This window comes from Meles meles, chromosome 6 (assembly GCF_922984935.1).
Source record: "Meles meles chromosome 6, mMelMel3.1 paternal haplotype, whole genome shotgun sequence".
NCBI classification, from domain to species: domain Eukaryota; kingdom Metazoa; phylum Chordata; class Mammalia; order Carnivora; family Mustelidae; genus Meles; species Meles meles.
In genome coordinates this window covers 135,272,828-135,300,788 of record NC_060071.1, presented here as the reverse complement: position 1 = coordinate 135,300,788, position 27,961 = coordinate 135,272,828, and the positions used below count along the sequence as shown (strand labels likewise).

At 45.4% G+C, this 27,961-nt stretch overlaps 1 protein-coding gene across 2 annotated transcripts in view; it reads left to right on the top strand.

Annotated features, from left to right (window-relative positions):
• Positions 1-27,961, top strand: part of IFT43 (intraflagellar transport 43) — an 81,204-nt gene that overhangs the window by 11,814 nt on the left and 41,429 nt on the right. For both annotated transcript variants that reach the window (XM_046009014.1, XM_046009015.1), the window contains exon 3: positions 19,325-19,389. In XM_046009014.1, coding sequence (XP_045864970.1) covers positions 19,325-19,389 — 65 coding nt within the window. The remainder of the gene's footprint in view (positions 1-19,324; positions 19,390-27,961) is intronic.

Sequence of the window (27,961 nt, the reverse complement as noted above, 5' to 3'; positions counted from 1 at the left end):
TGATCGCCAGGGTTGATTCGGTTGATCTGGCTGGCTAGGCGGGTGTCCCCTTCCTCCCTCACCGCTCCACGTGCGTCCCTCCCGAAGCTGCGCGCTCGGTCGAAGAGGACGACCTTCCCCGATAGAGGAGAGGACCATTCTTTGGTCAAGGGTATACGAGTAGCTGCACTCCCCTGCTAGAACCTCCAAACAAGCTCTCAAGGACGTGCTGAGTAGACCCGTAGTTTATAGTGTTCATACTTCGTTCATGTCCTGCAAATACTTAGCTTCCTCTGAGGATTGCTCTGAACATAGGTTGTTCTCACGTATATGATAGATCCTACTAACCCTTGAGAGAAATCTGCTCATTACGAAAGTAACATTAAAGTAGCTGTGATCTGATTGGATTTAGAAAATGTCCTTTGACTTCACAAAATAAGAGACTAATGCTATTCCAAATCCTGCTCCAACAAGTATAATCTAGATGCTTAATAAAAATATGTGTCCATGAATCAGTGATACGAGCCAGGTTGGTGCCTATGACAGACTACTATTGCTTTGCCTCAGGGGGATCAGAACTCTCAACTCAGCTTTCCTAATTGGTATTAGAAGAACATACATGTGGGGCCCTGGGGTGGTTCAGTCGGTTAAGCGTCTGCCTTTGGCTCAGGTCTTGATGCCAGGGTCCTGGGATGGAGCCCCGCATCAGGCTCCCTCCTCGGCGGGAAGCCTGCTTCTCCCTCTCCCACTCCCCCTGCTTGTGTCCCGACTCTCACTGTGCCTCTTTCTGCCAAATAAATAAATAAAATCTTCAGAACATACATGCGATCTAACAACACAGGTCATACCCGCTCATCGTGACCCAGCTCAAAAGATTTCAGTGCTATTGTAGCATTAGAATTTGATGTGACTGCTGTTTGGAATATGTAGAGTGCTGGCCTGTGTTCAGAGATCTTTTTTTTTTTTTTTTTCCTGGAATGTGAAGATTTTCATGATGATGATACTTCTGTTGTAATGAGAATTGACTTGTATTCAGGCAAGGTTCCCAGATCAAAAGTTTCTCGAAATCTATGGCTAGAAATACCATCCTGTGAGGAAAAAAATGATCAAGAATGAGCAAAATGGTTTAAGCCACTCTTAACTTACCTGAACTGTAGCAGTTGCCTTATACTTGGACTCTTCTTTTGTGTTTCTGCCCTCCTTCCACTCAGCTAGAGCAGTCTGATAGAACCATGCATCATTCATTTCATACTCAAGACCCTTTAATAGCTACCTATTGCATTTTGGATTAAAAAAAAAAATCCTAGGGGCGCCTGGTTGGTTCAGTCAGTAAAACATGCGATTCAATCTTGGGGATTATGAGTTTGAGCCCCACACTGGGTGTAGAGCTCACTTAAAAAAAAATCCTAAATCCTGACCTTGGAGCTGTGTGATTTGGTATTGCCTACATCTCAGGCTTCATTTCACACCTGCCACCCTGCTGCATGTAAAGACTCACGTGGAGTCTTTAGATTATAAGTTCCCTATTCTAGTTCCCTAGAATACTGAAAATTCAGTAGAATGGACTGGAGTGGGGTGGATCCCTAGAATTCGCATCCCTAGTCTTTGCTGGGCTGATTCCTACATCTCTTCTATGCTGTGTTCAGCATGAATATCACTTCTTTTTAAATAAGAATATTATCCTTCTCATTACCTCTCCTTATTATACTCCTTAGCTTTTTTTTTTAACTTTATCTTTTCATCTGCAGTTTGTAATTATGTTTGTGTGATTATTTAGGTCCTTGTCCCCCACTAATTGCAAGTTCCAGAAGTGACTGTTCTGCTCCCTGTGAGCCTGTCACTTTGTAGGTCTTCAGTAAGGTACTTGTCCAGTGAACGAAGAACAGGTCAGGGGCCGTGTTCAGTTCAGGGCTAGGTTAGCTTGAAATGCCTAAGAGCCCTAGCTGGAGACGTCCAGGAAGCTGGAGCTGGAGATTTGGAAGTCATTAGTATTGAGGTGGTAAGTGGAAGCCCAGCTCTGTAAGGGACAGTTCGTAGAGTAAGAAGAGAGGAAGCCATTGGGCAGAATCTGAGGAATATCCATGTTTAAAGAACACACGGCCAAAGAGTGTCACACCAGAAGAAATTGTGGAGGACTCGCCAGAGTGGGGAAGGGATGTGCAGGCACCTGTAGCATCCAGTGCCAAGAAGGAGGGAGCGGTCAAGAGTGTTCGATGTCACTAAGAGGGCCTGAGCAGAGTCTTTCAGATTTAACAATAGGGTGGTCTCTGTGGTTTCATGTTAAAATGCGTGGCTGAACTAGAGGGTATTATGCTGAGCCAAACAAGTCAATCACAGAAAGAATTATATAGTTTCACTCAAATGTGGAATTTAAGAAACACAACAGGATCGTAGGGGAAGGGAGGGAAAAACAAAACCAGACAAAAATCAGAGAGGGAGGCAAACCATAAGAGGCTCTTAACTCTAGGGAACAAGCTGAGGGTTGCTTTAGGTGGTTGGGCGGGGAGTGGTAATGGGTGCTGGGCCTTAAGGAGGGCACGTGATGTCATGAGCACTGGGTGTCAGATAAGACTGATGAATCACTAAATTCTACCACTGAAATTAGTAATACACTATACGTTCATTAATTGAATTTAAATAAAAGAAGAAAAAAAATTAAATGCATGGCTGTTTTTAAAAGGCATGGCCACGTACCACCTGTGGTGGTCTTGCTTACGGTGCCGTGTGTCCCTTAACTTTGGGCAACAATTAACTCAAACCTGGCAAAGGGGGTGAAGAGAAGAAGTCCGTGCCCAGAGATGCTTTTAAGAGAAGATGGATAGGCTGTGGTAGCAGGTTGGCTGTTGGAGGTGGGAGGAAGGACAGTCTGGAGTTCACCTCACAGGTAGCTACCGTGACTGAGTAGATACCGATGTTTTTGAGACTGAAGATTTAAGTGTGTCAGCCGTGGGGGAGCCGGAAGGGATCATTATTTCAGTTCGGGGCAATTTGAATTTGAGTTGCCTCCAGGATTTTCAAAGTGGTCTGTCAAGTAAACAGTTGAAAATGTGGTCTGGAGCTTAAGAGAAAGTTGAAACTGATGATAACAGTTGTGGGAGTCATCAGAACGGGAGTATCTTGGAACATACAGGAAAAACTTCTCATTCCTTTGGGTAGCTCACAGACCTTTCATGATCTCCAGGGTGCGAATGTGTGAGAGTTTTAAACAGAAAAGAGCTATGACCAAATTTGCTTTTTTAAATTATTATTATTAGAGAGTACATGTGAGCAGAGGGAGAGAGAAGCCCAAACAGGCTCCACACCTATTGTGGAGCCTGACAACCTCACAACCTCACAACCCTGAGATCATAACCTGAGCAAAATCAAGAGTCGGATGCCTAATCGACTAAGCTACCCAGGTGCGCTTATGATTATTTTTTTAATTTGCATTTTTAGAAGGAACACTTTGCCAAGCACTGGTCGCAGGTGGAACCAGGTTTTGTGGACCCCGAGACTTAAATAGTTTGGAGGCCTTCTTCAAGAAAAATAATTCAAAATTATGAGTTCAAAATGAACTATGAAAGTAAATACTTATTATAACGAGAAAAGAAATCACAGCCAAGTTACAAGAGCCCTGGATATTCAGATGCCTTTCTTTAGAGAACTTGTTAGGCAGCCCACCAGAAAGGCTTACATAGAAAACCCTTCCTGACTGAGACCTAGCATCCCTTCGCTATCTAGAACAGTCTGTAACTCCCAGGGGCCCATGCAGGTGTGGAGTACAGATTGGAGGAAAGTGAGACAGAAGCCAGGAGACCAGTAGGATCCAGCTGAGAGAAGGTAGAAGATGAGCTTGGTAGGCCTTAATTGGTGTGGTTGTACAGGTTCCTAGCACCCCTCAGCAGGTGGGTATTGACAGAGTGGAGGCATATGGGTGACTCATTCCAGATTTGGGGCTAGTTCTAGGGGAAATGTAAAAAGGCAAGGGAGTGAAGCGTAGTGTGATAGACCTTGGGAGTGAGCTGGCTTGATGGAGAAGGAAGAAAACCAAGAAAGGAGTTCTTCGATGAGGAGGGAAGGAGGGGGCTAGATACTTCAGGGATGGAGCAGTTCTGGGTTGTGACACGTTGGAAAAGTAGCAAGGTCATTGGTGTTTAAAGAGTCAGGGAACTCTTTGGCTAAGCGTTGGTTGGACTGTTGATGGGAACATCGGCTTTGCTTAGAATGGTGGGGCAGGTTGAGGAGCAGTAATAATCTAATCTTGGATCTGTCTTGCTCACTGAGGTTGTGACAGACATGAAGGAGGACGGAGAGGTGACGTAGCTGAACAAGATGAGTTTCCAGAGAAGTGTTCCATAATACTTTGGAAGAATAATGGTCTCGAGGAACTTTGGGGAGTGAGCCTCAGCTGGGGCCCTGGTTTGTGGGGTCTTAAAAAACTGGACAGGCTCTCCTTGAAAGAACTGCCCGAGAAAAGACATCACAGGGGAGTGGGTAGAGGAATGCCAGGATTTAGGAGAGGTGAGGAGATGGAAAGAAAGGGTGTGCTGTGAGTAGGGAATATCCAGTCAGTCAGGAACCAACTGACGGTGGTCAGAAAGCCTCATTGAAATCATTAGCTGGGCTAGATTTCTTCTCATTATGTAGCATGTCAATAATTACTGAGAAGGAACAGAATGATAGTAAAATATCCCTTTAATAATGATGTTTTACAGGAAAAGGGTACTGACGGATGTTGAATGTCCTTGGTGATAGACTGAAACGTTTCTGGTCCCATGCCTCTACCTGGTATAATGGAGAATGATGTCAGCCTGGTTAGCCAATTGCTTCTGTATTCTATTTTCAGCTCTCCATTGGTTTTTTCGGTATAGTTTTTTATACTTTATTTTAGTGGTTGCTCCACGGGTTAGAAAATACATCTTTAACTCATCCATGGCTACATGAAGTTACTGTCATACCCCTTCAGTAGAAGTCCTTTTGACCCCTCTCATCGTTTGTGCTGGTGATGTCACATGCTTTAAACCTCCTCACTTCTGAAACTCCACAATACCTTTTGTCACCTGACTCTAAATAGCTGTCATTTAGAGACGTTCAGAGAAACAGATTGTCTTTTATAGCCATTCACGTGTTTACCGTATCTCTTCTTCATTTCTTCCTGGTAGTCTAGGTTTCCCTCTGGCAGCATTTCTCTTTAGCTTGAAGAACTTCCCTTGACATTTCCTATAGGACGGATTTGCTAAGAGCCACTCCCTATTTGCTCGATCTGAAAATATTTTTATTTCATGCTCGCTTCTGAAGGATATTTTCTGTCCATATAGAGTTCTGAATTGAGAATTTTTTTCCCTTTCAAGCTCTTTAAAGATCTTCATGCTTTTGTCCTCTGGCCTTCATTGTTTCTGAGGATTGTTCTCCTTCATGTAAACCTTTTCTCCTCTCTCTTGCTGCTTCAAAGATTTTCTTTTTATCTTCTTTGGTTTTCAGCAGTGTGACTGTGATGTAGCTAGCTGTGATTTGCTTGGAATTTGCTGAGGTTTTTAGATCAGTAAGTCAGTATTTTTCACCAAATTTGGGAAACTTTAGGCCCTTATTTCTTCAAATATGTCTTTGCTCCATTTTCTCTCTCCTTGTTCCTGAAACTCCAACTGCAAATGTGTTAAACTGCTTGATATTTTCCCTTTGGTTTATCCTATGTTTTTCCTCCCTAAAGCATTGCTACTTCCCCTCCCCCATCTTTTATCTTTTTTTTCCTTCAAACTGGGTTTATTTTGTTTTCTGTCTTTAGGTTCAGTGATTATTTCCTCTGCTGTTGTCAAACTAAAATTTTTTTTTTGCAGATACTGAACTTTTAAGTTCTAAATTTCCACTTTTCTTTTTCTTTTTCTTCTTTTTTATTTCCCCTTAGCTTCTACTAGATTCCCCATTTGTGCATTCATTATGAACATCTTTTCTTTAAAGTCCTTGAACATATTTTTAAAATAACTGCTTTAAAACTTTTGTCTGTTAATTCCAATATTTGGGTCATCTTGGGGTCAGTTTTTGTTGGGTTTTTCTTTTGATTGTAGGTCACATTTTCATGTTTCTTCACATGTCCAGTCATTTATTTTATTTTATTTTTTTATTTCTTTTCAGCATAACAGTGTTCATTGTTTTGGCATCACACCCAGTGCTCCATGCAACACGTGCCCTTGCTAATACCCACCACCTTGTTCCCCAACTTCCCACCCCCCGCCCCTCCTAGACCCTCAGGTTGTTTTTCAGAGTCCATAGTCTCTCATGGTTCACCTCCCCTTCCAATTTCCCTCAACTCCCTTTTCCTCTCCATCTCCCCATGTCCTCCATGTTATTTGTTATGCTCCACAAATAAGTGAAACCATTATGATGTCCAGTCATTTCTGTTTGTATACAGGACCTTGTGGATAATACATTGTGGAAACTCTGGATTATATTATCATCCTCTGAAAAGTGTTGATATTTGTTTTAATAGACAGTTTAATTATTTGCAGAACACCTTGAACTTATGAGGACTTGGTTTTAGACTTCGTTAGGTCAGGTCTATTCAGGTTTTGCCTTTAGCCCTAGAATAAATCCCGGAGTCCTGGGACATGGTCGTTACTCCTAAGGTATGATTCACTGAGATTTCATTGGAAAAAACTCAAGGTATGTACCAAATACCTTTAACTTGGTGGAACTCAAACCAATTCCTGTCCCCTCCAGGGAGCAGCAGCTGAAGTCTCATTTCTACTCAGCATTTCTTTGTGCTTTTTCTTTTTTTCTCTTTATTTCTTCAGCATTTGCTTTTCACTGGATTTCTTAATGCAGTTCGGGTATTGCCTAAAGGATTTTAGGGGAGTAAAAATGCAGATCTGGGGCTCCTTTCTTCCCAGGATTTCTCCCTTTCTAATTTTAGTGACCCTGGCCGTCCGCAAATTTGTCCTCAGGCGAATAAAACTGCAACTTTCTGCTTGAGTTCTAGCCGCTCAGTTGCTGCCCAGACTGGAGGGTGCACTCAAGGGGAAAATCCACTTAAACATGGATTTTTACCCTGTACAGTTTTTTTTTCCTTCAAGGGTCCAGTTCCCTCCAGTTTCTGCCTGCTTTTGTTTGCCCTCCAGTGCCTTCGAATAGTTGTTTTATGTATTTCATCTGGAGTTTATGGTTATCTGGGTGAACGTTAGTCGAATACAGACCACTCTCCCATTTCTGAATCCAGAACCTGCCAATTGCTTTTGGATTGCTTCAGAATCCAGTGTGGTTTTTTTCAAGTGGTACTGTTGACAAGAAAAGAGTGAGAGTGGTTGTAGCAGAAACAGAGCGTGTCGAGTTCCTTATAGGATAACTGACCGGGGGCATTTAGGTGTGTTAGCTATCGAGACAGAAAGTGTTTTGACATCAGTGGTGCACTTGGAAGTACCGGTCAGAAACCTGGGTATGAAAGAGGCCCAGAGACCTGCGATCCAGTCACTAGGCTGGCAGTACCCAGTCTTGCACGCCCTGTGCCAAGCGCTCTGAAAAGTTTATCTAGAAAGCGCTCCTCTGGAGTTGGAGAGGCTGGCAGTGGATTATTTGAAGGATAGAAGGTCTTCCTGTACAACTTTAAACCGAGTAGCAAAGTGTGTAGATTAAGTGACTACCTAGGTCATGCCTGTTGTGTTAGGGCATCGTCACCTGAGAGGAGGAGAGTGGCTGTCCTTCAGCCTTTCTTGTTCCAGAAAGGGTGGGATGAAAACCTGAGGAGTCCACATTGGGCTTGGACTGATAAGCTGAAAAGGAGAGAGAACATAGCATGTTTCAACCCTGGTCTATGAGGGAGTTTTTACTAACGTGAGAAAACCAAGAACAATGTAGTAAGTTTTTCATAAACTGAATTTAATCAAATGAAAGGAACTTTTTTTTTTTATAAAGACTTTATTTATTTGAGAGAGAAAATGAGAGAGAGCACAAGCCAGCTGGCGAGAGGTGAGGGGAGAGGGAGAGGGAGAAGCAGGCTGTCTGAACCTGAGGTAGGGACTCGATTCCAGGACCCTGAGACCATGACCTGAGCTGAAGGCAGACACCCAACAGACTGACCCACCCAGGCGCCCTGAAAGGAACATTCTTTATCCTGGTTTGCGTCCCTTCTATTGGGAAGATTGAAAAGGTCCCCTCTTTTTTTTTTTTAATTTTATTTATTTATTCAACAGAGAAAGAGAGAGATCACAAGTAGGCAGAGAAGCAGGCAGAGAGAGAGAGAGAGGGAAGCAGGCTCCCTGCTGTGCAGAAAGCCCCATGTGGGGCTCGATCCCAGGACCCTGAGATCATGACCTGAGCTGAAGGCATTGGCTTTAACCCACTGAGCCACCCAGGCGCCCCGAAAAGGTCCCCTCTTTAAAGTGAAATGACCATGAGAGGAAATGGTGGTTTTTTTCAAAAAAGATTCTTAACAAAACTAAAAACTCTTAACTCTGTATGTCCAACCACCTCCTATGCCCCAAAACTTTGTTTCTTGAAATGTTGACAGTCCATGAAATTTAGAAGTTAGGGAAACACAGTTCTAGAATTAAAAAAAAAAAAAAATTGTGATTACTGAGTTACTAGAAATGTTGGAGGGTGAGTTAAGTGGGTGCTAACTTGTCGGCCATGGCCTTGCTGTATGTGGGCACCTTCTCCTCTTGTTCCCACAAGTGAGGCAAGATAGGGAGGAACTGCAGCATGAGACCTGTGATGTCTGGCATCTCGCCACGGGGTCGAGCAGGGTGTGGAGCCCGGCATCGCCCCTTCTAGGTCGTCTGTGGTGAGGGCTGCTGGCCCATGATTTAAGACTTCTTTCAAGCTCCCTCCGTTTGTTTTCAGTCTTCGCCCTTGAAGAGTCAGTCTCGTGAGAGATCAAGTTTCTCAAAGCTTGCTCCTCCACTCTCAGTTTCCTCCGAGTTCTTCCATTCTGGATCTGGTTGAAGTAGCAAGTCTAGACCGTGCTTATACCAAGTCACAGGATCTAGGAGGGCCTGCCTCTTGGAGTTCTGAGAATTTCCACCCTCGACATGATGCACATTTCTGCTGGATGAATTTTAGCAAACCGAAAGGAGTTGAGAGAATGACAGAAACGTACTGGTTTTGATTTATGATGAAAGTTGAAAGGAATGTTTATTTTGGCTGAACTGCAAAAAGTATGGGGGAACCAGGGCATTGCTTTCGAAGTGTCTAGAAGGTATAGACTCAAGAAGAGGGGAGAGCTGCTTTAGGCTGACCCAGAGGGGTAGATCTGAGATCAAGAGGATGCCATCCAAGGTAGAAAAATCCAGGATGAATTTTAAGAATGATTTTGGGGGTTGAAGTCTGTTCTCTTTGGATCAGCCACTTCGGCACACTGCTGGCAGACGCATCCTGTGAGTCATTGGAAGTAGGCAGTTTGATGACGGCGGCCTGAGATATGGGATATAGGTCTTTTATTACAGGGTAGGTGGGAATATTTGGTGAAGTGTGACACGACCAGAGTAACGGCCAGACCCTGTGGTCGTCCTGAGCCTCACATTTATTTCTCAGTGAGCAGCAGAACTCTGGCTGCCTCTCCTTGGTTCAGGCAATGTTAAAGGATTTCTCTATCTTTAGGGAAGCTGGAATAGGGAAGAGTTGGATCCCCAGAATGAAACCTGTGCAAGTCAGCCCATAGATAAAGGTCCCTGCCGTATTTGCCGGTCAGAACCTTTCTGTCATCTCAACTATGGGCATATAAGATTCTTGGCTCGGGTGTGCATTTGATTAATATTATGAATTCTGGTAAACATCAGCCACTTTCACCGCCATTTACTGTGTGCTCTATGCCAGATGGTCTCCAGCGTTAACAACAATGGATGTGTAAGGGACTCAGGACCATTGTTGTGTTTCATGCAGGGACAAGGAGGCTTGGTGAAGACAACTAGCCCAAGGCTACACAGCTAGAAAATGATGACTCTAGAATTTGAACCCTTCTTTCCCCCCAACCAGTCCCTCCACCCCTCTTTTAAAACTATGGCCTTTCTCCTTTCCTTCTTTCTGGCAAACTCCCTGCTCCCCGCATTTAGTCCCTCATTCTTCCAACTACTGCTCAATTGGTATGAGGAGCATAGCTTGGGACAGGCAGTAAAGACAGCCACTTTCCAAGCACAAAGATTTATATTGAATTCATCTTAATACAGTTTGGCACAGTGCTCAGTGACAGCACGGTTTATTTTGGCATCACTTTTCAATTCTGACTTTATCCTTAACCCATCCGTCGGTTGACCATGCTGAAGAGGTAAGGGTTAGACCAAGCTGCTTTCTGGTTCTCCATCTCGTTGAACACACTTCCATCATGAGCGGCTACATCTTGCTCTGTGCCCAGAACGTGAAGGAAGGAGATGGTCCTTTTGGTTTGGCCTGCCCAAGCTTTACCCTTGTCATTCTAGTCCCCCTTATTGGGCACTTTGTTTCAACCCAGTTGGAGTCTTTCCTGTAGTTCCTCTGTCTTTTCAAGCCTGTTCTAGCTGGCATGCATCTAATGTCTAGGAATTCATGTAGCACCTGGTTCAGTGCAAAGCTTGGGTGTCAGATAGAAACTCGAGTCCTCGCTCTATGACTTAGAAACAGGATGATTTTAGGTGAGTTAACTTCTTAGTTTCAGTTTCTTCATTGGTGAACTTGGCAATGGTAAATGTGGTAGTTGTCCTCCACTGGGGCATGAGGATTCTGCAGAGTAATCCTGTTAAAGCTTTGGTGTCTAGGGGCGCCTGGGTGGCTCAGTGGGTTAAAGCCTCTGCCTTCAGCTCGGGTCATGATCCCAGGGTTCTGGGATCGAGCCCCGCATCGGGCTCTCTGCTCTGCGGACAGCGTGTTTCCTCCTCTCTCTCTCTGCCTGCCTCTCTGCCTGCTTGTGATCTCTGTCAAATAAATAAATAAAATCTTTAAAAAAAAAAAAAAAAAGCTTTGGTGTCTAGCAAACCCTCAAGGGATGTTGACTAATATTGTTATCAGTAGCTATGAATTAGTATGTTCTTTGTCATTGCATCGATGAGCTCATTCACCATTGATCACATCCTCTTGCTTATTCTCCTTTTTTCTCTTGACCTTATCTTCTTTTTCTCTCTTTGCCTCCATCTTCTTCATTTTAGCTCAAACCGATGATCAATTTTTTGTCATTATTTACCTCTCTTAGCCTATGTACTTTCTCCCTGAATTGAAAATACTATAATGCCTGGACTCATCACAATCACAAAATTGTACCACTGCGCGGAATCCCTTCTAGCTTGAGCGAAACTCCAGAATCATGGAAGTAGCTATTGGTAGAATCAGGACTTGGTGTCCAGTCCCGTGTTCTTTCCACCCCATTTTTTTCTTTCCCAAATTTCATTATGTCCATATACACACAAAACTGAACTGTGATCCACAGTAAACTGAAGTGTGGGAGGGTATGAGGAGGCACTTCGTATAAAAAGCTCACTCTCCGGTCATTGTAGTTCTGGCAGGGATCTCAAGACTGGAGATTTGGGGTGTAGAGTTTTCTGGTCCTCGGGGTGTTGGTGTTAAGAATTTCCAGCCATGAAGCAAAGAATGCCTGGTTTAGCATGGTTCTTCCCGAGCAGATAGATGCTCATATTGGTGCCCCTCTCGCTCATCAGCCCTGCCTTTTGTCTCTTTCATTAACCTAAACTTTATGCATCTGGTTTCTTTAACTTTACGTTTACATTGGAAACATCCAGAAAAGTAGACACAGTAATATAGTACAACAAACAGCATATACCCACCGTGTGGCTTCAGCTGTTACCAACAATAAGCTGGATTTGCTTGCATGATAATTTATAAACTATTTGAAGATATACATTTATGTGTTTTATGTATGTTTTTTGGTACGTCGCTTTAATACTTCAGCACGTATCTCTAAAAAACAAAAAAACAAAAAAACAAAAAAACCGGGGGGGATGGTTCCTTAGAAATCCACAATTCCACACCTCTCAGTGTTTGGAGTTCCCTAATATCATCTATGACCAGGTCCGTATTCATTCTCCCCAGTTGTCATCACATGTCTTTTATAGCTTTTTTTAAAAATCAGGATCCAATCAAGAACCACTCCGAATTCCATGTCTCTTTAGTCTCTCTCAGTTGAGAATAGTCTGGGACTGACTAGGGCCGGTTGTCCTAGAGTTTCCCCCCATGCTAGATCTGTCTTATTTTTCCTGCTCTTGCTCTTCCTTTGGCAATAAGCTGGGAATCCCATTGGAGGTCTTGAGAGCTTGAGCAGTGGGAATTTTCCCGGGGTGGGGCCCTGAGCCTCCAGCAGCAGCTCCTCGCCTCCCACTGGTCATGCTGCTAAGTTTGCTCGGTGAGTGAGGGTCATGATAGGTATCCCTGTGGTGAAGGAACATTCTCTCCCTTGTGACTGCGGGTGATGTATGGGGCGATTCTTTGGCACCACGAGAATGTCTGGTTCCTCATCAATCAGTCTTTCACCTAATGGCTTTAACATCTACTGACACTCAGGTTTCTTTCTTATACTGAAAACAGATTCTGCATTTTGTTACGTGCATTGCTTCTCGAAAGAGCTGTGCTGACTTACAGGGGTTCAATTTTAAGCTTTGATGGTCTGTTACCTTCCATGACCTTAAATCCATGAGGGAGAAACTGAGGTCTGTGATGAATTAGCTGTCACAGCCAGGGTGGAGGCTGGAGGACAGATCTGAGGAATGAACACCAGCCCCTGCGTTGTACTCCTGTCTTAATCGGTGTTAGCCTTGTCTCTCACCCAGCATGGATGAACACCTTTCTTGGATCTTCCGTTGGGTTGCTAGAGAAAGGAAGGGAAGTTTGCTCTTAGTCCACAGGCAAGTTGAGGACGGGAGCTGCGTTGCCCCTGGCAGCTGGGAGGTAGAGGGGTGGGTGTCAAGTTTGCAGCGGATCTTGCCTAACTGAATGTCTTTGCTGTTGGGAATTTGTGCATGCGTTTGCACTGAATTTTTGAAGCAGGTTGCCATTTGAATTTGGGACTGATTCATATCGTGGGGTTTCTCCAGGACTTTCGAGAGTGTGTGAGAAGTTTCTCAACCCAAAAGGCTCCTTTTTTGGCACTGCAGCATCTTTTCTATTTCGGCATCTTAAGAATCTGGGGGAAACCATATAAAGATCAGAAGCCAGTCTGGCCCCGAAGGCTCCCTGTGACAGAGTAATTCCAGTTCGTTGAATCCTGGCCCATTCGGATGAGACCATATAAAGAGGCTGTTTCCTGAATCGCCCGCTCCCTGCTTCTCACAGGCTCCTTTTTGTAGAATGCTGGTATTTCAGGACTGTAACCGCCGGTCACGTGCTCCCAACTCTTTACTCTCCGTCTCTCCTGCCCCCTGTTTATTTTTGGAGAGAGCACATTTTTGCTTCTCTCCAGGAGCTATGCGGGGTCCTGCCCCCTCCGTCCGTCAGGCGGCAGCCCCAGCAGGCTGTGCTCATTTCCCACACTCGGAGACGTGACTCCAGCTTTCAAGAGAGAACGGGCGGGATGCGCTTGCTGCCTGTGGGCTGCTGTCACCGTTCCTATTTCTGGCCCTCGTAGTGTTGCACATTTTAAGACTCTGTCCTTCTTAAAGCGAGTTTGGATACTGTTACCTGGCAGTAAATCTGCCGAAATTGGAAATGGGTTTCCCAGCAGATGGTCTTAGGGCTATGCCTCTGACTTTCAGAGCAGATCAATGTGAAGGAGACACAGGACTTCTGAATTCTGGAATCGGGTCTTCATTCTGCCCTTTAAGATCACTTGAGCTGTCCGCTCCTTACCCATCCAGGGTGGGTTTTGTTTGTTTGTTTGTTTTGTTTTGTTTTCCCTCCTCCTAACACAGGCATAGCGTACAGACTTCTTCCCAAGTCATGACTCAGACGGATTGGTAATGTCTTCCCAAGTGCGTGGGTAAGAGAGGATTTTAGTTAGAGTTGCTGGGCTCCATGAAGAAAAAAAAATGCCCCTACTGACTGTCTTAGCCTGCCGCAAGTGTAAGTTTTTAGTTAAAGAGGATGGAGCAAGAGTAAATTCCTTTTCCTTTAAATGCTGGGGTCATTACACAGAGAACTCAGGCACAAAAGATTTGAGAGCGCATAAATCATACATTCATGTTTTCTTGTTCTCCCCAGACCTGATGGGCAGGAGAGGGAAGCACCCCTGGCCCCAAACGAAGGACCCATAGCTGAAGGGTTGCAACCTTTCACTACTCCAGGCAGGGACTGTATCCCTGACAGTTCAGCTGGGGAGCGCATGCAGGCCCCTGACATCCCCCCCACGTCTCATCTGTCACCTCGGATGAGGTGGTTCTGGCAGCTGGTTCTAAAAGGAGCTACAGGAGGGCCATGGCCTATGAGTGGGTCCTGTGTTTCATATCACCCTGGGAGAAAGCCGTGGCATTCTTGAAACAGGGCTTACTGGGTATTTAGCTGTCTTTGTAGCTCTTAGGAAGATCAGCCAGGCTCGCAGGGGCTGGACTGTCCGTGCAAAGGACCTGCCAGACCTTCTAAATTATATTGCTGAAAGTCGGTTATCTCCTTACACTTCAGAAGATGTCATTTGCACCTGATGTCGAATCGCTGCATTGTGACCGGGTTGCATCAGCTTCCTCTTACGGCCTGCATTGTACAAGGATAGATGCCAGGCTGCTCAGACCGCCCCCTCCCCCTGGGAGAGTTTTCCCAGGGACTCCTACAAATATGACGATTGGTTACTAGCATTTGCTGCGGCCCGAGTGTTATGTGCTATTCTGGAACCCCATACCTTGCATCTGGTTCCTTCAGAAATGCTTTGCCTTTTCATCTCTCTTTATATTTCACATCCATAAAGCTTCCTTGCCCTCTCCAAGGGTCTTCAGCACTTCCTGGCCTGGCACAGTTCTATTTCATCCTTGGTTGTGTCCTGAGTTCTGTCTGAATGAGACAGGAGAAAGTGTTCCAGTAAAACCACCAGAGGTGGCAAGAAAACTGCAAAATTTCCTCAGCTTCACCCTTGGACCATGGATGCGGCCTGTCCCTGGAGTAGCCCCCTGCCCCCGTCCCTGACGCGTGTGTCCCACGTCCGCTGTGGCCTCTCAAGTTCCCCAGTGACCCCAGTGTGCCATTACATAGAGTTCGTATACGTCTGATATACACCGAATTTGACCTCTTTTCTGCCTCACGGAACAGAGGTAACATTTGAGGACAGAGGAGACATCTACTTTTCCTGTCTCACCCAGTGTACATAGGACCGTGCCCGGCTCCCCACATGGAGAACAAAGGTGAATTCTGGGGAAGAGCCTTGATCACTGCAGAGTGGCTAATTAAGTCTCTTTCATCTAGATAGGGTGTCTGTGTGTAGCCATAACAGGACTCATGGTAGGGAGTATTAAAAAAAATGTTTTTACCCTGGGACCCACAGTGTTAGACTGAACATAAGGATTCCCCATGAGGAAGGAGACAGCCCCGGCTTCACACCCAAGCCCTGGTTTGCGGAGAGCATGTTCTGCCTGCCTCTCCGGTCTCCCATCTGCCCCGTGCCCTCTCCCGAGGTTGGCCGAGACCCCCAGTGGGGAGTGGAGAGAACAATCGTCGCTTCAGTCCCACTTTGCACAGAGAACTTCTTGGCCTCTCATGGGAGAGTAGCTTACGTGGTTTTTACGGCATCCTGTCAACCCTTGAAGTCTTTAGTTACTTGTGAAAATACCCTGTGATTTTGGAACCAGTTTTCCAGTCCCATCAGACGCGGAGCTGTGGCTCTTCTGTGGGGATCTTTTTGCTTTGAAGCTGCCGTCCTAATGCAGCAGCTGGTACCATTTTGTAATGGGAGGAGCATGAGAGAAAGTGTGTCTTTGTGCTTCCTCTGGCCGGAAGGGATTTGTTCTCATCCCCCCAATAGCCATGGCTTCCTGGGATTTGCGGTTAAAGGAGATAAAGCTGGTCATGTTGGTTTTTAGAATCTTAGGGAGCTTTATTAACCACACAATGTCCCTTAGTAGTCAGAGTGACAGCTCAGGCCAGGCTCAAAGGAGTCTTTTTTTTTTTTCCTTTTTTCTTTTTTCTAAAGGGTAGGATATTTTATGACCCACAGTCTGAGCTTTCATATCTGGATGTGAGTAATAAGGATGACGACGGCGATGGTAACAGGGAAGATGGAGTACCGACGTGCCCGGCGCCGCTCTAAGTGCTTGCTGTGAAGCCACTGATTTAGTCCCACAGTTTAGCGGTTACTCAAAGGAGTGCCTTTTGACAGAAGTGTCTGTTGCTTTTGCATCTGCCGGGATCAGGAGACAAGTAGCAGGAACCCGCCAGTGCCACGCAGGTCCCCTGCCTTCTTGTGGACTCTCTGCAGCTGCCAGCGCTGGGAAGGTGCCAGGCAGGCTTGGACACCCCGACCTTGTGGCACCTTGGGTTTGACTTGGTTCGTTCTGTGCTTTCCAACATCCAGAGCCAAGAGAAGAAAGCCCAGTTCTGAGGGGAGTAGCTGGGGGTCACATGCCCAGGTCACCGTTGGGGGTGGGGGGCGGGCAGGCAGCTTCGGGGAGTGATGTGGGGCGAAGGGTAAGACAGACGCTGCTTCAGTGTGCGCACTGAAGTCACAAGGTCAACTCACACTCCCGACCAAGACACATGCTCTTGCGCACTTTTTTCAAAACGGCTGACCTAGCCACTTCCGCTGGACACAGGAAGGCAGGATTCTGCCCTGGAAGAGAAACAGCAGCACAAGAGGGATACTAGTAAGCGGCAGCTGGCATTGACTTTAGCAGGAAGGAGGCAGACAGGGAGAGTGGGGACTGGGGCCACCTGGAACGCGCGGGTCCTGTCTTCAGGGATAGCTGCCGCTCATACTCAGCCCCACTGTTAATGGCTCTTAGAGTTTTTCGAGAGAAGCTGGAAAATGGCATTTTATGTAGAAATTGTCCAGTTTTTACAGTGGTAGCCTAGATTTAAAAATAAAAACACACCAAGAAGCCCCTGTCTGTCCGCACACAACGTGCAGCTACACATCTGCGACCTCCACATTCAGGAATATTCATTATCACAAGGTGGTCCTATCCTTGGGTGAAGAAGCGTGGGATGTCACCTGCAGAAGCCCAGGAGGATCGCCTGTAGGCCAGATTGCCTTTGGACATCCTCAGAGGGGCCCCGTGTGGTTCTGTTCTCTTTAACCTATCAGGTCTCCCCAGCACAGTGCTTTACACGCAGTAGGAGCTCAACAGGGCAAGGTTATAATTTTCTGCTTATATATAACTTCAGTTTTTGGTACTTCGGGGTTTTTCTTTATAGTTCCAGCGCTCATGCCATCCGAACAGCCTAGCCTCTGAGCCTCAGTTCTGGATTGCTGTATCCATTGCTGGACAGATGTATCCATTGGTTCCAGCGGGGTCAGACTGGTGCACTCTGGTTCCGTCAGTGTATCAGGACCGTGGGGGTCTTGGACTAGAAGGCTTCCCCTCGTAGCCTCGGGGTGGGTGAGTGTGGGTGGCAGGGACAACAGGTAAGGGTGTGTGGAGTGGGAAGCACCAGTGAGCATCTCTTGGTCTGTCTTCTTTGGATATCCCTCTGGTAGAGACAAATAATAGCTTGTTCTCCACTTCGGCATTTTTGGCATTTCTAAGGGAGTCCCCTACATAGTTCCGTTACCTGCCTCTGGCAAAGAAAACTCAAGTTTGTTTTCTCTAAAGCTCTGCTTACCATTTCCTGGGAGCTGAGTTGGATACAGGCATCTGGGGGCTTGATTTCTTCTCAGCCATTTCCAGCAGGTTCTGGCTCACTCTGAAGAAAGTCCCATGCTTCGAGAGAAGCCAGAAAGGAAATGTATCTTGGTGCAAAATAAAATATCGAAAGTATAAATGTATTTTGGCATGTTGAGAGGATGTTTTCTTTAAAAGTTACAGTTAGGCTTTAAGTGATCAATTTAAAGGATATTGCAATGCCACATTTTAGTTCAAGATTCTGCAAACCACATCCTTCCTGCTAAATTGGCCCACTGCTTATTTTTATAAAGTTTTATTGGAACACAGAGACACCCATTTGTTCACTTATGGTCCATAGCTCTTTATTGCCTTACAGTATCAGAATTGATTTGGAACAAAGGCTGTATGGCCTGCAGAATCAAAACTACTCAACCCTCCATAGAAAAAGTTGGCCAACCCATGTTTTAAGTCCATTCATCAAAGTATCTCTTAAGACTGAGAATTATAATTATATGCCATTGTTAGAATAAGGAAATTGATACTTCAAAAAACAGTCCTAGGGGAATGCTGGGGAATGGAAAGTAGAAAGTGTTCTTTGCTATTTTATCCAACTTGAGTGACTCAGTGGATTGCTTGACATCCCCTCGGTATTTCCAGTTGAGATATGCTGGACTGGAATGCCTACACTTAGGCTCCTGAATGCATCCTTGGCAGGTGACTCCTTCTTCCCTAAGTAATCTGAGTAGATTTGTAACCTACCCATTTAGTTTATGTCTGTTAAGCAAACCTTCGTCTTACATCTTTATTACCTTTCAGTTTATAAAAGTAATATAAGGTGATTATTAAAAAAAATTAGATCATACACAACAACACAAAGAAGGGAATAAAAAAATTGCCCACAGTTCTGTCCCTGGAATCCCCTCTCATTCATGTACTTATAGCTAGTTAACACTAGATATTATGTATTAAAAATATTTTCCTCAAATTGGAAGCATATAACTACTATTTTACATGTTTTTTAAGAGTTACTATATACCAAACATTGTCATCTCATTAAGTATTCTTTTTTACCTAGTTCTTCGTTATTACATAGTATTTTCACATGTGTGTTCCATGATTTACGTAATTTCTTATTGCCATCTATTTTGGTTTTGAGTTGTTTACTATTCAGAAACAGCCCTTACGTCTCTCTCTGATTGTTTCTTTGGGATAAATTCCTTGGATTAGAATTGCTGGCTTAAAAAGTGTGAAGCATTTCTTTCTTTTTTTTTTTTTTTTTAAGATTTCTTATTTATTTATTTGAGAGAGAGAGAATGTATTTATTTGAGAGAGAGGGAATGAGAGAGAGTGAGCATGAGAGGGGGAAGGTCAGAGGGAGAAGCAGACCCCCTACTGAGCAGGGAGCCCAATATGGGACCCGATCCCAGGAATCCAGGATCATGACCTGAGTTGAAGGCAGTCGCTCAACCAATTGAGCCACCAAGGCGGCCATCTACGGCTTTCAGTAGACTCTGCCATCCAGATCTTACCCTACGGATCTTGCTTTTACACACCCAACCGTAGGGCTCGAAAGCATCCAGATTTTGAAAGTAAATAGAAATGTTACTGTATTTTTATTGGAAAGATTTTGAAAGAATATTGGTTGAGGTGCCTCAGCCGCATCCCCTGCATGCATGAATACCAGTGGTGAGTGACTGTGATTTTGGCTTCTCGTCCCCTTTCAGGCTCCCCCTCCCAAACCGCCCCGCAGGCAAGGAGGCTGGGCAGATGACTCCATGAAGTCTTCAAAGTAAGTGCCAGCAGCTCGTGAGTGTGGATGTGGGCACTTGGCTCTTGGGTTGTTTTTCTTTAATTTTTTTAGAACAGCTCTCTTGAGGTATAATTCTTATTCCATGTAATTCACCCATATAAAATGTATAAGTCAGTCATTCTTGGTGCCCTAACAGAGTTGTGCTACCAACACCACAGTCAATTTAAAACTTCTGTTCTTTTAAGATTTTATTTATTTATTTATTTATTTATTTTTTAATTTGTTTATTTACAGCATAACAGTGTTCATTGTTTTTGCACCACACCCAGTGCTCCATGCAGTACGTGCCCTCCCTATTACCCACCACCTGGTTCCTCACCTCCCACCCCCCCTCCGCCCCTTCAAAACCCTCAGGTTGTTTTTCAGAGTCCATAGTCTCTCATGGTTCATCTCCCCTTCCAGTTTCCCTCAACTCCCTTCTCCTCTCCATCTCCCCATGTCCTCCATGTTCTTTGTTACACACATACACTTTTCCCCCTGAATCGTTGCAGAAGTCATGATGTTTCACTTCTGAATACTTCAACACACATCTCTCAAGACTGAGGACGTTTTCCAGATGATCACCGTGTAATTCTCACATCCAAGTAATTTCATAATGATTTAATATTTAATAAGAATTTATATTTAAATTTACCCAGGTGTCCCGAAATGTCTTTTATAGCCCCAGGATGCCGTCAGAGTTCACACCTTATGTCGGGTAGTTCTGCCTCTTTATATCCAGAATAATTTTTATTTAAGTTTATGTAGATACTTTTGTTTAGGTAAATTCATCTTATCTAAAATATCGCTCTTGTTCGAAAATAATCCCAATTCCTCCCTTGCTTTCTCAGATATTGTTTTTTTTTTTTGAGGAGACCTGGCCAGTTGTCTTATAGAATGTCTTAAATTCTGGTTTTCTCTGATTCCTCATGATCAGATTCAAGTTGTAGGTTTTGGGCAAGAACAGGTGATTTGATACACTTCTTATCATATGAAAATGGTACAGAAACACACTCAGAGATGTCTCACTCCCATCCTTACTCCCTCCGCCTCATTTCCTTCCATCCCCCATGGGTAACCTCTTTATTAGCTTCTGGTCTATCTGACCTATACTCTTTTTTGCAGAATTAAACATAAGCATATACAATTTTAATTTACTCTTCTTTGTTTCTATCTACTAGGATGCAGCAAACTTTTTTTTTTTAAAAGATTTTATTTATTTATTTGACAGAGAAAGACACAGCAAGAGAGGTAACACAAGCAGGGGGAGTGGGAGAGGGAGAAGCAGGCTTCCCGCTGAGCAGGGAGCCTGATGCAGGGCTCGATCCCAGGACCCTGGGATCATGACTTGAGCCGAAGGCAGCCGCTTAACGACTGAGCCACCCAGACACCCCAGATTCAGCAAACTTTGACCCACAAGCTAACTGCCAGTTTTTAGAGATCATGTTTTATTGGAAAATGACCACACCCTTTCATTTTAAAAATTTAGATCTCTGATCCATTCAGAATTAATTCTACTGCATGGTATAAGGTATGGATCAGTTTTATCTGTTTCCAAATGGCTGTGGTCCCACCACCATTTATTTAAAAATCCGTCTTTCTCTGGTAAGTTTAGAAACCATCTGTATCATAATTCTACACCTTCACACATACCTGAGTCTACTTTCAGACTCGTTATTGTGTTCCAGTGGTCTTTCCATTGATTCATTTGCTGGCAAGTACCACTCTTTGCTTTATAGAACATAGCACTACTTTCTAGTGCTAACCAAGGAGAAGAAGGTAACTTTGAAATGTAGGTCTCATATATCAGTGAGAGTCTCCCAGAGTCGCCCTGTTTTTCTAAGGTATTAGGGGATTTTAGTGCTTGTAATATATGGAGTTTATTTTGAAATATGGAGATGAGATAAACCTTGTATCTGCTGCCTAGAGAACAAAAGGAAATCTCAAAAATGAATATTTTAAATGAATATATTGAAGATTTTTCCAAAGCAAATCAGTTTGCTCCGGGAAAAAGATATTTTTCCATTTCATATGTTACTTTTCAAAGTATTATCTTGTGTGTCTCCTCAGTCTGTGGCCAAGTGCCGACCTCTCTCAATGCTGGGGAACCCAACGCCCATCCTCGAACCTCCTCTCTTCTGTGTCAACATGCATGCTTGCAGGATCTTGACCCAGTTTCAGGAGTTTGACTCTCACCTTCACAGTGACACCTCCAAAATATATATCACTCCAAAATATATATCCCTCTTGTCCTGTCCCCGAACATCCAATCATCCAGGTGAAGTTTCCACTTGGATATAGGACTCAGTCACAGCGTATCTGAATCAGTGCTCCTCCTTGTTACCCCTCCTGTCCCATCCCCTAACCCGCACCTGCCAGAGTCTCCCTCAGATCTCTGTTAATGGTGACTCTGGCCTCCCCATTACTTCCGACCATAAACTTTGGAATCCTCCTGGACCCCTCTTTTCATCTCAGCCCATGTTTGGTCTGTCAGCAAAGCAGGTGAAGTCTACAGATGAAATACGTCTGTGGTCTGCGCTGCCGGTGCTTGGCTGCGGCCGCAGTCATTTCTAGCACTGGTTTGACTGAGAACGTCCTGAACTGGTCTCCCCCTGCATCCTTTCTCCCTCCGTCTTATCTCCCCAGAGCCAGAGGGACCTTTTTAAAACATAAGCAAGGTCATTTCCCTGGTCTCCTCGGAGCCCTCCAGTGGGAGTCCCCACAGTCCAAGTAAATCCCCAAGTTCTTACCATGGCCGGCAAGGCGCTCCCTGACCTCAGTTTATAAAAAGTAGCTCCCCTCGTCACTCTGTGCTCCCATCTCTTCTTGTCTCCGTACGTGACGTACATGCGAACGTACATGCGTGTGTTTGTGGGTGCGCGTACATGCAGTCCCTTTCTCTCTCCTGTAACGTAAGCTTCTCGAGAGGAGACACACTCTTATTTACCCATGTCCCATGCCTCGAATAGTGCCAGTCCGTAACCAGTGCTCCGTGACTGCCGATTGACAAATGAATGACCTCATTGGTGTTTTTGCTCTCAGATCAGGTCACTTTGCTGTCATTGTGGGAAGTGGAGATCTGGAAGGTTGAAGTGTGGTTGGGAAGGTCATACTCTGTTTGAAGGATGATAAGAGCTGGACGAGGGCAGTGGTGTGAGCCTGGCTAGGAGAGGAGCTCTGGGGACCATTGGTTGGATACAGGGCAAAGGAGAGAGGGGTGGCAGGTCCTGCAAGGGGGCCTCACCTCTGTGACTTGGTTGGGGGTGGTGCCATCAGGTAGGGAAAGCAGAAGGGGAGACCTGATTTGTAGGCTGTTGGTGGTCCAGGTAGAAAATTTTCCACAGTTCGGGAGTCTGGAAGAAAGGCCAAAAGGGAGGTACAACTTGGTCATCTACACAGATAGAAGCCAAGGACAGAGCCTTGGATTTGGCTGTTCGGAAGTTACCAGGGGCCTTTGAGAAGGTTATGGTGATTTGCACTGGGGCAGAAGCCATATTCGGGGCTGAGGAGGAACGGGTGAAGAAATGGTGATCTTCCCTGAGAAAGAAAGGAAAATAGGGGACAGTATTTGGAAGGAGAGGTTTGTGTCAAGAACCATGTGTGTCACATGTAGGGAAAGAGAGCTTGCAGGTAAAACAGGAGGGATTAGAAGGAGCGGGATCCTTGGAAGGATAAAACCTTCCGAGAGAGGTGGATAAACCCTAGACAGAAGGAGGCAGGGACGTTTTTCCTCCAAGATGAGAGGGAACTTGGAAAGGTTGGGTCAGCTATCAAGAGAAATTGAGGGAGTAGGGAGTTGGGGGAGTTTCATTTTGGATTGGCCCTTTGGTTTTCTTCTTTTTCCAAAGTAGAAAGGCAGACTGTTGAGCTTGCTGGAGCCGAGGAGAGCTGGCCTCTGGCGCAAGGTAGACCAGGCGTGTGGCAGGAAGAGGAGCAGGCTGCTGGCCAGCGGTAGGAGCGGCCGTCGTTGGGCCACATCGAGGACCCACCAATTCAGGTTGGAAAGCGTGGCCTCCTGTACCCCACGGGGCACTCCAGGGAGGACAGAGTGTGGCTGTGCTTCCTGCCCTGCAAGAGCTTGGGTTCGCATTGGGAAGATCGGGGATTTTAGCTCACGAAAATCAGGAACAATGGAAGGAGCACATTGCAAGTGAGAACCAGATGGACTGGCTCACACCGGTGACAGGACATCGGAGGAGAGACAGATCACAGGGACTGGGGGTCCCTTGCAGAGGACATGGGGCTCAGGCTGGGTGGACTCGCATGCGCAGAGGATCATGAGGAGAGCCTTGCTGTACGGAGAAGTGTTGCGGGGATAGTAACCTTATTGCTTAGAGCAGGGAATTCATGCTGGAAAGTCATGCACTCAACTTGAATTCTTTTGAAATGATAATAATGGCACTGACTTGGTTCAGGCCGCTAGAACACAAAGCCATCGATGTATCTGTCACCTTGATTGCTAGTTCTGGAAGCCAGAAGTCCAAGGTCAAGTTCCCAACATGGTCTGGTTCTTTTTTTTTTTTTTATAATTATTTATTTATTTATTTGACAGAGAGAGAAGTCACAAGTAGGCAGAGAGGTAGGCAGAGAGAGAGGGAGAAACAGGCTCCCCACGGAGCAGAGAGCCCGATGCGGGTCTCGATCCCAGGACCCTGAGACCATGACCTGAGCCGAAGGCAGAGGCTTAAACCACTGAGCCACCCAGGTGCCCCACGTGGTCTGGTTCTTGTTGAGGGCCTCTTCCTGGTTATATCCTCACACAGCCTTCCTTGGTGTGTGTATATAGAGAGAGGGAGATCTCGTATCTCTTCCTTGTGTAAGGGCACCAATCCCAATGTGGGTCCCTTAGGACCTCCTCTAACTCCGATTAGCTCCCAAAGGTCCCACCTCCAAGTGCCATCACGTTAGGGATTAGGGTTTCAGCGTATGAATTTGGGGGGCATATAAACATTCAGTCCACACCTGTTCCTTATAGGCATTGTACCAGCTCTGTTGGGTAAGCTCCATTCTAGAAGGTAGGTACCCTCTACCAGGGAGGTAGGAGGAAAAGGAGGTTTACAGAGGTCTACAGCTGTGTTGTTGCCAGTGAGGTAGAAGGGCTAATTCCAGATATGAACCAGGAGCTGATAGCCCAGGGATGTGAATTTCTGGGATTTATTTTATTTGGATGACACTGCCCAAGATAGAGAGCAGAACGTGTATCACCTGCCACACTGGCTAGAGATTCTGGATGCCAGGACTCCCATGCTCGTCCCCGAGCTGCAGGAAAGAGCCATATTCAGGAATATCCTGGGGCCTATTGGGATCACTACCTTTCCTTCTCCGGGCACCAAAGTCATAGCTATGCCAAAGATTCCATCTGGGGCCCTTATAGCCTGTGGGTCGCTGACTTGGCCGCGGAGAACAGAGCTGAACGAGAGGCAACTAGACCCGGTAAAGAGAGGAAGGAAAGGTAGTCTGATTAAGTTTTGTCTCAAAGTGTCTGTTTTTGGGTTTGTCCCTGCATTGATCTGCAAGGGAATGAGGCAAGTAATGGCCCCTCAGGGACTTTCAGGACTTTGCTCTCAATGTCAGCCGTCATTTTCAATCACCCTCTCCCTCCCAGCCATTAATTTTGGCCCAGGATCATGGGGACTTGTCCATCTATCACTCCTAATTGACACTAAATGATCTGTCAGTTTATTGATGAACGGCAGGAGTGGAATTGTCACAATATATTTTACTTTCTAACAACTCCTCCTGACAATTTTACCTTGTCCATCTCACTCTCCTCACATAAATCTCCATTGGCCGCTCGTTCCTTCTCCTGGGCTGTTCTGGTGCCAGCATTTCCACACCATCTGCACGCGTCAAGGACATCAAGATGGCGGGAGAACAGCCGAGTGCCAGGCCCGAGGTTGCCCCCTTCCCTCCTCCTTCTCTCTTTCTCTCTCTTTTTTAATGGCATAGATGTTCCAAGAATACTAAAGGGCTTCTGTCCTCTCTGTGTGTGTGTCATTGCCATGCCAGAGTCTCTCTACCTTCTTGTTAGCAGTGAATACTTCATTCTTATTAGGCCACAAAAGTGCAAAAGGCAAAAACTCACAGAGCCTCCGGGCTTCTAGATCTGTAAGCACCGTGGCAAACATGTGTTTTGTCCTCTTGCACCAGCATTGTGACAGGCTTTCTCTCCCCATGGGAGTCGGTTTCTTAGCACGGAGGGCAGCTTAGCTGGAATTTCTCCACTGGTGTGCCCTGTGCTGCCCGGTGGGTATCAGTGTGCCGAGATGTGGGTGCTCTGCTGCGGGGCCGTGGGGCCAGGCCCACAGTGGCCAAGGCCCCTAGGCTGTGACCACACGCTGTCTTGTCTGTCACCTGAGTTTTCCATTAAAATGATAGCTGCTTTTTTAAAGAAAATATTTTATTTATTTATTTGAGAGAGAGAACACACAGAGGGAGAGGGAGAAGCAGACTCCTCGCTGAGCAGGGAGCCCAACACAGGGCTCGATCCCAGGATCCTGGGATCATAACCTGAGCTGAAGGCAGACACTCAACAGATGGAGCCACCCAGGTGCCCCTACAAGGATAGTTTTAAGTGTTTTATGTTTTGAAAAAGATGAAGGAAGGACTGGAGGGGGGTGTGTGTGTGTGTGTGTGTGTGTGTGTGTGTGTGTGTGTAGTACTGAGCTTTCTATATATGTATGTATGTTTGTATGTAGTTACTTAGTGTTAAGAAGGTATACATATAGATGTGAGAAATCTTTTATCCTTTATGAGTCCAAGGATAAACAGAGAAGCTTGACCATATAGAAAGAATGTCATTATTTCCCTCCCTCCTTCCTCTCCTGCTGAAGATAATTTTTATTAACTGATCAGGACTATTTTTGTTTATTAACCATCATTCCATTATCCTGTCTGTCAAAATTAAAAATGATCCCTTAATGTCATCTGATATCTAGCCATATTCAGATCCTTCCATTGTCTCAAAGATGTCTTTTTACAGTTGGATTGTAAAAAGGGCAAATCAAGGTCTACACCTTATATTTAGTTATTAGATGTCTTTAGTCTCCCTTTTGTTCTGCAACACCCCGCCTCCCTTTTTCTCTATGCTGTTGATTTTTTTTCTTTTTCTTTTTTCTGTCCTTTCCCTTACCTTTTCTTTCTTTCTCTCTTTCTTTCTTTCTCTCTCTCTCTTTCTTTCTTTCTTTCTTTCTTTCCTTGTCTTGTGGAATGTCCCACATTCTGAATTTGGCTTGTGCTTCCTGATCATGGTGTTTCGCTTGTTCCTCTGTCCTTCACCTTCCTTGCATAGCTGTAGTTACATCTAGATATAGCAAGTTAGACTCCGGCTCACCATGTTGGCAGGAGTACTTTGAGGGTGGTGCTCTCCCCATCCTGCTGCGTCGCATGGGAAGGCACAGGCAGAGGGAGAGGCGCAGGTGTGCAGGGGCTCCACGTGAGGCAAGGCTGTGATCGATGAGTGGGGCCAGGAATGTGCCCTCCATTTCCGCCCCCCACCAAACTCCCACCTAGAAGTCGTCGTGTCCATGCGGAACTGTGGCCTAGAGCATGATTTCAATCGAAGGAGTTAAATGATGATTTTCTAATTTTCCCTTAACAAAAATTCTTGTATAAAGAACTTTCTTTTGTCACCTCTTTGGTGACGTGAAATACGGTTCATGTCTATAATCCTACCTTCCCCTGACCCCCCGGTCTTTATTTCAGAAAGTTTCACACTTGCAGGAAAGTGGAAAGTCTAGTACAACAAACACCCTTCTGGGTAATGTTTTACCACCTGTGGCTCTTTCTCTTCTCTATTTGTTTTCCTTTTTTCTCTTCTGCTGACCTGTTTGAGAGCTGCAGCTGCCTCAGCGTTGGCATTACTAGTAACTAGTCAACGGTTACTTTCCAAGAGATTTTTGTCTGTATTTTTTGTTTCTGAGTCTAGTGCCCGGCACATTAAGGTGCTCAGTTCATGCTTGATCAATGAGTGAGTTTGGGACTTTTCTTACAGAGCTCCAGTAATTGAAAGGGGACCAAGTATCCCCAGGTCTGTATTTCCAACTATAAGATCTTAATCCTGAACCTTCAGATTTTCGTCAATAAGCATAATTTTGTTTAGTTTTCAAAACAAAACAAAACAAATTAGAAATATTGAGAATTTATTTTCCACATGCTGCCAACCATCACAAGGAACCCGGGATCGGCATGGCGGGACCGGGGGTCCTGGGTACCGTGGGTGAACTTGGTTCTGGGTGAGGTTGGCCATGAGAGATGAGTGTCCCAGATCAGGTGAAATCAGTGAAGCAGTTGCATATGAGCTGGTGAGAAGGGAAGTCCTCAGTAGCTCGTTGTGCACCCATTTCCAGTGGCCGTGCCCAGGGCTTGGGTGCTGCGTCCCTCTTTCTGGGGCTTTTGGAGATGCCCACGAGAGTCTCCAGTGTAAACCTCTGTCTCCACTTTCTATCGTGCTTTCTCATGAATTTATGCAATTCCACTCTGTGGCCTCCAAGACATGGCATACTCAGAAAAGGTAACCTCGGGCCTCAACAGCAGATCTCTTTAATGTACACCTTGTATTCGTTTGTTCTGT